This window comes from Carassius auratus, chromosome 9 (genome assembly GCF_003368295.1).
Source record: "Carassius auratus strain Wakin chromosome 9, ASM336829v1, whole genome shotgun sequence".
Lineage (NCBI taxonomy): Eukaryota > Metazoa > Chordata > Actinopteri > Cypriniformes > Cyprinidae > Carassius > Carassius auratus.
This window is the reverse complement of record NC_039251.1, coordinates 7641442-7651508: the sequence shown is the minus strand read 5'-3', so window position 1 is coordinate 7651508 and position 10067 is coordinate 7641442. Positions and strand designations below refer to the sequence as shown.

The window sequence follows — 10067 nt, the reverse complement described above, 5'->3', positions numbered from 1 at the left end:
AGATGTAAAGTGAATTTACAATAACACATGCTCTCAAGTCTTATGAAGCCCAATACAACTACACTGTTGGAAGTGGAGAGACTCATGGAAACGTGTAAAAAAGATGGTAAGCAGTGTCTGGTTATGCACTGAATCCTATTAAAGTATAATACATTCATGTGTCAGAGTAGAGATGTAGGCAAAAAAAGACTTACCTTAATTTTCTTGCTGGGGGCTGCCTCCTCGATAGTCTTTTCAAAATGCTGTGCCAGTTCTTTAGTCGAGAGCCTCGGATAGTACTCTTCCTCCTCTGGAAGCAAAAGTTCAAATTAAATACATCTAGTGAGCCTCTGTAAAATACACTGCAAACCAAAGAAAGAAATTGTGTGATATAGAACATATTATCTATAAATTACTGCTGGTAAACTTACCCGTGTCATTGTGATGATTCTCATAACCAGAAATAACCTCCCTGTTATGTGCGATTTGATCACGTGCAGCCTGTAATATGGCAAAATAAATACAACAACTTCAGTTTAGTGGCATAGGCAATAATGAAATTGAATGCATCCCAAAGGATCTAAATGAACAGTTCTGGCATGAATTTACATTTGTGCATTTGGCAGATGTTTTTATAAGCATTGTGTTTTAGAAGTATGTGGAGTCAAACCACTGGTAACATGGCAACATGGTGTTGCTTTAGCAGCTGAGTTTATAATATTATACTGAGTAAACACATTTTCAAAACTCTCAACACGGAAATGTGGGCAGTAAGGTATCCCTGTAACACTGTCTCACACATACACCCAGTTTAAAGCAATCAAGGTCTTTTCACGTGACTTACATTACCGTATTAAATGCAAAAATTGTGTCATTTACGGAAATGTAAAAATAAGATAGAAAATAAATAAAGAACCTTGTTTCTTAATTGATCTTGTAATGTTATTTTAATAATGGATAAAAGTAGCGCATAAACACAATGGATTACTTTATAAATGAAATAGACGTGGAAATGCATTTTTTTTTTATAATCTATTGAATGAAATTTTTGAAATGAAACATTTTATTTGAAAGTTCATGGATGCAAACCAAAAGATAAAATGAATAATAAAAGTGGCATTAGTCCAAAAACAACTACATTATGCTACACTTAAATATTCCAAACTAAATTCTAATCAGATGAGCCTCATATAAAAAGGTAAAATATTTTTATATAATATTTGTATAAATTTCATCATAAAAATATTTTCACAAAATCATATTTTAATATTTTAAAATACAGCGAATTATCATGATTTTTTTTTTATGCGACTTCGACATGACACAAGCCTTTGAAACACATTCAATCTTATCAAATGCAATGTTTCAGGGTTTTAGTGTTTTATTTTTACTCTACTCAACAGACACGGATCTGCTCCCTCAGTTTAACAATCAATATTCCATGATTTATTTTACTGGACTATACTCTCATGTCTATTTTCACAGAGTTTCTTCAAACCTTTATTTATTCCACTTTCACTATCCTTTACCATGAGATTATTATATTTATAAAGAGGGCAAAGTTATGGGTTTGATTCTCCGGCAGTGCATAAACTGAAACAATATATACGTTATATATAAAATATATCCATTAAATGCATTGCAGATCACTTAGGATAAAATCACCCACCAAATGAATGAATGTAGATGCAAGTGTTTATGTTGAGATGATGATGCTAAAACCTTTAGCTTCTAAATGATATTTTCACATTATTGAAAACTGATCAGTTACAGTAACATTTCATAAACAGAAAAGAGGCACTATAGAGACTGTAAATTAAGAGCCGTGTGATTGTCAGTGTAGCTCCTGTTGGCGAGATTCAATACTGTGAGTGTCTGAGGGTTTTTTTGTGGAATGGAGCGTTATTAGTAGCAGGGCTGTGGGAAATGTCCGTACCCTTTCATCCTGGAGGAAGACCTGCTGTGAGACTTGTCGACCCCCGCTGCTGCTCGCCACACTCATGGCTGATGAATTTGACACCTCCTGCGTGACAGGAGACAAGGGTTGTTAGAGGATGAGACGTAGAAAAACACACAAAAACACACACACAAAATACCTTATCTGCACTCCCTTGGCTTAGTCACAAACAAATATATTTTCTGATGTAATGTGTTTCTGAATCTCTCTATTGTGCACAAAAATATACACGAAAAGTGATGAGTATTTAGAAAACTATTTAACATTCGAAAAATATACTACTGGTCAAAATTAAGAATTTTAAATGTTTAGAAAAAAGACTCTTCTGCTCACGAAGGCTGCATTTATTTAACTAAAAATACTGTAAAAACAGCAATGTTGTGAAATATTTTTACAATTTCAAATAACTCTTTTCTTTTCGGGTGTACTTTAAAAAGTAATTTATTCTTGTGATTTAAAGCTGAATTTTTTTGAGCATCATTACTCCAGTCTTCAGTGTCACATGACCCTTCAGAAATCATTCTAAAATGCTGATTTGCTGCTCAAGAAACATTATAATTATATTATAATGCATGCTGAAGACCATTTTGCTACATAATATTTTTTAGATACATGATATCTTTAAAAAAAATAAAAACTTTTATTCAGCAAAGGATACATTAATCAAAAGTAACAGTAAAGATATCTATAATGTTACAAAAGAACTCTATTTCAAATAAATACTGTTCTTTTGAACTTCCTACTCATCAAAAACACTGATAATAAGACGATCAAAGACACTAACAACAACTGATAACAATTAAGCATCAAATCATCATATTAGAGTGATTTCTGAAGGATCACATGACACTGAAGACTGGAGTAATGATGCTGAAAATACAGCTTTGATCACAGGAATTAATTATATTTTACTATATAGTCAAATAGAAAACAGTTATTTTAAATTGGAATAATATTTCACAATATTACTGTTTTTATTGTAATTTTGATTAAATAAATACAGCTTAAGTGAGCAGAAGAGACTAAAATAGAAAAAAAGAGCATTGTGTTAAGAAGCGCAAGGTTGCGGGTTTGAATCCCCGGGAACACATGAAAAATTGATAGCCTGAATTCACTTTGGATAAAAGTGTCTGCTAAATGCATAAATTTTAATTTAATTTAATTTTTTTATTGATTTCAACTTTATGTATTGCATTAGAAAGCTAGATATCAAACCAACAGGCATCAAATGCTGAAGGTTCTTTTCTCAAAACTACATGAATTCTCAAAATAATAGTGACAAATGTATTAACATTTTGAAATAAAAGCCACATACTTAACCTATCTCAGTCTTTTACACATTCTGTAATACACATATGCTTTGTCAAAATAATTTCAAGGAAACCACATTATAATAAAATCAAAAATCCATTTCTGCATATTTGCATGAAATCTGCATTAGCAAAGCTTGGAATTAATCTGTACATTTTCGTCTTCCATTTCAGGATTACGATAAGTCAGTGTCAATTACTGTTAAACAGCAGGTTTAATGGTTTCACCCCTCGGATGAACAGATTTTGAATGATGTTCCAACTCCCACTCCCACACACAAACACATGCAGCTGTGCATAAACAAGTGTGATATCATCAACAGGGATGAAATCAATACCAATCCATAAAAACAGCCCAAAAACACACGCTCATCGTTGAAAGAGATACGACTGATATATACTGATGCAGATTGCATCATTAAAACCAAAGGTGACTGAGAATCAGACTTAAAAACATTCATCAAAGCAACAGCGCAACAGTGACCGCCTACTGCTTCAGATGCTTGGCTTCTGGTGAAGTACTTTTCATTTTCTCCAGAGAGACTTCAAAAAACACTTTAATAAAGAGTTCCAAGTCATTAACCAAACCAACCGGCTCTGAGATGAATCACAACACTACAAACTTTGATTCAAAGCAAAAAAAAGCATTTGAAAATGGGAATAAAGGACTAAGTTTATTGATTACACTCAGAAGGGAACTGTTCAATGATATCTTCCAACTTGATGGACACAAGGATTAAAAAAGCTGCACTGAGAAAAAAAAAAAAATATGTATTTAAAAAAAAATAATAATAATTTCAATTCAGTTTTGATCTTGATTCAGTTTAATAGTTTTTGCATTAATGCACTGATATACATCTCATTAACATATTACCATGTTAAAAAAATAAGGCTCTTTCAAAAGATTCTTATTTATAGATTAAATGTAAAAACTGGCATTTACTGAATAAGATAAAATGTATAAAAAATATCTAGTGATATCAATGTCACTTAAAAATGTAACCTTTTACTGAAGGAGAAAAATAGTGCATGACAAAACAGCTAAAATTAAGTAAATAAATGAAGATAAATATTTTTTATATAATATATTAATGATTTTATAATATAAAAATTGTAACAATCGTATTTTATTTTATTTCTTTTTGTAATATTTATATTTTAAAATACAGTAAATGATTGGGCATTTTCATTGTGAATTTTGACATTTTTGACACAAGGTTTATTTATTTTTTATATTTATTTTTTAATTAATATACTGATTATTGACTCTTTGTTCATTTGATTTTAAGAGGAGCGTCTAGTTCTCCATTTATTCTTGCTTAAATTAAGCAAATCAGTTTTGGATAATAAACTGAAAGTCCATGACTGTGGTTGAAAAGAAACTTGTTTTAAACATGTTTTGTTTAAAAAGTCTTAAAGAAAGCTTTTTAAAATAAATAAATAAATAAATCACACCCATCTAAAATATAAAAGATAAACACATATCTCATTATCCAGAAAAAGAATAAAAAACAAGCTCAAAAATACATCCTACATCCCAAACACACACATAATATTACACAAGTTATAGTTTAAATATACACACTCCTCCTTCCCAAAATGCACACACAAACAAGTTTAATAAATGAGTGTCACCACGAGCAACAGAAAGCACAGATAATGAGATGACCTGCTGTAGCAGAATGCTTTGATCCTTCTCTCAAATAACGGCTGCATGATACATAATGTCAGCTTATGCTCTCATCTGTCTACTCCGTGCTTATCATTTATAACACGCTTCTCTTTGTGAGCTGTGGATAACTGCCAAACTTTAGCTATTTTATGTGGTAATTCCATTTAATGTTCAGTAAACTACACTTTGTCTGCATACATTTGCACCTTGATTGAATAAAAAGCTACAAAAATAGAGAAACATTTAAAGCAGTGGTTCTCAAAATGAAATATTTACAGCATATCTGTAGTAAATGTACCTAATTTGGTCACACTTTAGTTTGGGGAAAAATAATACTTTTCTCTGAAATCCTGGCCAGAAATGGAAGTTCAGAGATTGGTCTATAGCTGCAAGAACGCTCTTATCCAGATTTTCTTTTTTTAAACAAGAGCTTTTATTTATTATAGAAATTGTATATCGACCGATCAATTCAACGATTTGCCTTAATTCAATTCAACTCAAGTTTATTTGAATAGTGCTTTTCATGATACAAATCATTAAAAAGCAACTTTACACATTTTTTTTTTTCTACAATATATTTAATGTCAGAATAATGTCTTGAGGAGCAGATGTAGGATTCAGCTCAAAAACAATGTCATTAAAAGTGGATATGGAGATAAGCTCAAATAGCAAGGGGTTTCTGGTGCGGTCAAAGCCACATATGTATACTGATGTATATTATTTTGAACCTCTGATATTCAACGACAAAGAATTGGAAAAAGCTTTAACATAATTCAACAGCCATATCGGCAGGCGTCTCTAATTTAGGGTTCAAAACAAGAGTCAATTGTTGAAAAAAAGAACTCTGATTTTGGTGATTTTTCTCAATAACATTTGCAAAGTAGCTTGTCCTAGCAAACTTCACAGCTCGAAGTGTCCTGGATTAGCATCTCACATGCATTTCACATTTAAAACTGGATGAAGCACACTTTAAATTGCACATCAATCAGAAATTAGAAATAATGCATTTTAAATAAATGAGTGAAAAAATGTTTAAATGTATGCTTCATAATATTTAACATTTCTTGATTCACGTCAGCTAGCACAGTTTGAGAGGCACAGCTTTAGAGCACTTGAACCCTGATGTGCTGGCAGACGAGATGAGAGCACATCTCCCACTTTCTCCTGTCATTCTGTATTCAGTTTGATTTTTTTTTTTTCTCTATCACTGAGCTGGAGCCACCTCGTCCCTGCAGGGCGAACAGAGCACGCTCAGACCCACTGGTATGGATGGGTGGACTGGATTCAGTTTGGATCGGCAGAGCTGCTTTGCACAGACTGTGACCAAAATTGATCTCCATTCTGCTTCTCTCAATGCGAGCAGTATCTGATTTTTTTTTTCCGAGGCAGGCGCTGCATGCATAATATAAGCATGTGCCAATGCTAATGGGCTTCAGAGGCTTGAGAGAATCTATGCAGATCTGAGAGGGTACAGATGGGTAGAGATTTGACTTGTTATTGTATTAGATTTTTCGGGTTTTGGTGTAAGGTCAGCTGTGAGAGAATTAATCTTATTCTGAAAATCCATGCACACACTCTCTTTTCTACACCAGAAGTCGTTTTGCTCATGTGGAAGTTGCATGCATGCTTATAGTGTAGTTATACTGTACCAGAACTAAAACTAGTGGTGATTAGGGTTGCCAAGCATACTAAAAGATACACAGGTGTCTTCTATTTAAGGAAACAGAAGTGCATTTGACTGAGACAAACGTGGAACACATTTTTTGTGTATTTTACCATCTCACACCCATATGCATCATTGCATGTGAACTAGTTTTGCATCCAAGCCTTGATTTTACAATTGAAGATTAGAATAAAAACAAAAGCTAGATGTGAGACACCTTTAGGATTAGTTTTGGGACTTTAAAATGTACAAAAGCACTAAAAAGATTAACAAAATAAGAGTGTGTTCTTAATGTTCAGTCACGATTCTCTTGTGCCATAAATCGCCTGGGTAGAAGCTAAACTGATATGTGTGTAATGATGCGTGACACTTTAGTATGACATTAACATTCATTTATTTTTGAACAGATTCTGTATGTCAGTGTGTCAAAATCAAAGTAACGGCATTTCAAATGCATTTTAGCACTTAAATCTTTTTAATACATATACATAGCAGTATGCATATACTGTACGCCATTCCGATGATTTGCTGAAATATAATTAAACATTTACAAAATATATTTAATAATATATTTATTATTATTATTATTATTATTATTATTATTTTTTTTTTTAGTTTGGTTTGGCCTGTAATATTTAAATATAAAAAAGCCTGCATGTTCATATTCATCGAAAATATTTTGTTGCAGATGTATGTGACTGCAGTGCAACATAACAAGGCTGCCTATTTGATTTTAGATTCACTAGTTAGAATTTTGATTCACTAGTTCAAAATTGTTAACTATTTTAATGTTTTTGAAAGAAGTTTCTTCTGCTCATCAAGCCTGCATTTATTTGATCAAAAATACAGAAAAAAATTAATATTGAGAAATATCATTACAATTTAAAATATTTTTTTTTTAAATGTATTATACTTTAAATTATCATTTATTTCTGTGATGCAAAGCTGAATTTTTAGGATCATTATCACATGATCCTTTAGAAATCATTCTAATATGATGATTCATTATCAAAGTTGGAAACAGTTCTGCTGCTTAATATTTTTTCAGAACATGTGATACTTTTTTAGGATACTTTGATGAATAAAAAGTAAAAAATATAATATTTTGTAATAACAATATACACTACTGGTCAGTAATTTGGGGTCAGTAATTATTTTTTCTTTCTTTTTAAAAAAAATCAATACTTTTATTCAGCAAGGATGTGTTAAATTGATAAAAAGTGATAGTAAAATATATTATTAGAATATTTATTATTAGAAATGTTTTTTTTATTTTGAATAAATGCAGTTCTTTTTAACCTTTTCTAAAATCAAATATATTAGACAGCAGAACTGTTTCCAACACTCATAATAAATCAGAATATTAGAATGATTTCTAATATTTCAACTATATAAATATACCAACATATGTCTGATATTTTAACCATTACAAATCAAAAAGGCTAATTTTTTATTAAATAGTTTTAGATCTATGTATTTTTTTAATGTACTGTATATTATGTCATATATACACAACCGTTGACAACATTTTGGGATCTCTGATATTTTTTAATGCTCGTGAAAAAAGTCGCACGAAAAAGTTGCTCAGCATGGCAGCATTTATTTAATAATAAAAAAATAATAAAGAATTGTAAAAACAAGAATATACTGTGAAATATTATTAAGATTTAAAATAACTGTTTTCTATTTGAATACATTCTTAAATTGTTATTGATTCATGCAATGAAATAGCTGAGCATCATTACTCCAGTAATGGTCTTCAGTGTCACATGATCCTTCAGAAATCATTCTAATATGCTGCTTTGCTGCTCAAGAAATATTTCTTATTATAAAAGTTTTTCCTATTATTATGAACAGTTTTGATGCTTCATATTTTTGAAAGAGAGAGAGAGAAAAAAAAAACACACATACTGACCCCAAGCTTTTAAACAGTAGTGTATATTACGAGTTTGATCAGTTTGAGAAGCGGTTTCCAAGTATCCTCCAACACTGACCTGCACAGATCTGTGTGTGTGTTGAATCTGGGTGACCGTGTGAGATGATGACATGCACTCATTCTCGAACTGTCTGCGGACACTGGCCAGACCCCCAGGCAGGGAACAAACCTCGGCTTCCTCCATGACCTGTAGAAAAAAAGAGACAAAAACAGAGAGACCGCCCGCATTGAAAATCATGCAAAGCAGATTTATGCTTTTACAAGAGCTGCAAGATTATGGGAGTGAAAGTGTGATCACTTGTCTCTTGCCTTCATCCACCATCAAACAAAAATATTCATATATTCATGAGACAATGTGGCTTACACACACAGATTCCAGCCCTCATCTCATTATCTCTGTGGCTTTACAAAATCACATTTTAAGATTTTGCATGAGAGTCTTATTTGCATGGCATAGTATTGTGAGGCCCTGATACTGTGAGGTTTCATTTACTCAGCAATCCTGTTAACCCTTCCATGCTGTCGCCTTCTGGAAATGTTATTTATCTGCACACGCTGTCTCCTGTGTTTCAAAGCTTCATTTCTTAATTTTCCTAATTAATTTCATCTACGAAATTAATGAATGCAGTTTGCATCATGCCATTCTATATTGCAAATGAGCTCTAAATATCAGAAGTAGAATACAGAACTTTTCAGATTTGACATACTGTAGTGTGCGACCCAGACACCTGAATCAGCTCTTTAAACTGATGAAAGTGTGCTTGACTACACTGCATCTGGATATATGCCCGGTTATAACGCTCTTCTCCATCATTTGATGTATAACTGCTGCCATGACCAATAAAAATATGAAAGAAAAAAAACATTCATACATATCAATAGATAGTCTGACAGCTACAGTTAAAGGAATAGTTCACCCCAAAATCAAAATATATATATAAAAAAAAAAAAAAATAATTACGATTCCTTTAACATTAATTCAGGTAAATAATGCTTTTTGTGAACAAACACGTTCTGTGAATATAAGCATCATCTATTATAAGTCTAATTTGCATAGAAAATAGGCATGTTTGTACTTGCTGTATTTTCAAAGCAAAACGCTATTTTTACCTGTTACAATTTTACTCAGAGTACATATTTCATAGGTCATCGTGTCTTAAAAAATGCTCTTAAATTACAGCAGTCACCACAACTCTTGCTTTAAATAACACACAGATGCATTTAAACCATTACTCTAACTTAAAGGAATGTTCCAGGTTTAACACAAGTAAAGCTCTATCAACAAGATAAAAACATATAGCATGAACAAATTTTATATTTTAATTTTCATATTGGACTTGTAAGTGACGAAACTCTGTCGGCAACATTAAAACACAGATGGATGAGCCGACATTATGCCACTAATACTACTGGCAGATTTGAACTTGTACTGAAGCAGAAACAGTAACTTCTCTGTACTGTCCCCCTCTTGTAGGGATCTGACCTCCACTGGCGCAGAGTGGACATGTAATGCTGTTTTCAGCAGCCGGCCAAAGAGAAAATAAGAGAGC

The 10067-nt window shown here is 32.0% G+C and overlaps 1 protein-coding gene across 1 annotated transcript in view; it reads right to left on the bottom strand.

Annotated features, from left to right (window-relative positions):
• LOC113108263 (xin actin-binding repeat-containing protein 2-like) overlaps positions 1–10067 on the bottom strand; it is a 36730-nt gene that overhangs the window by 13467 nt on the left and 13196 nt on the right. Inside the window, exons 3-6 of the mRNA XM_026271189.1 lie at positions 8576–8704; positions 1916–2002; positions 411–480; positions 195–289 (exon numbers count right to left, since the gene is read on the bottom strand). Coding sequence (XP_026126974.1) covers positions 195–289; positions 411–480; positions 1916–2002; positions 8576–8704 — 381 coding nt within the window. The remainder of the gene's footprint in view (positions 1–194; positions 290–410; positions 481–1915; positions 2003–8575; positions 8705–10067) is intronic.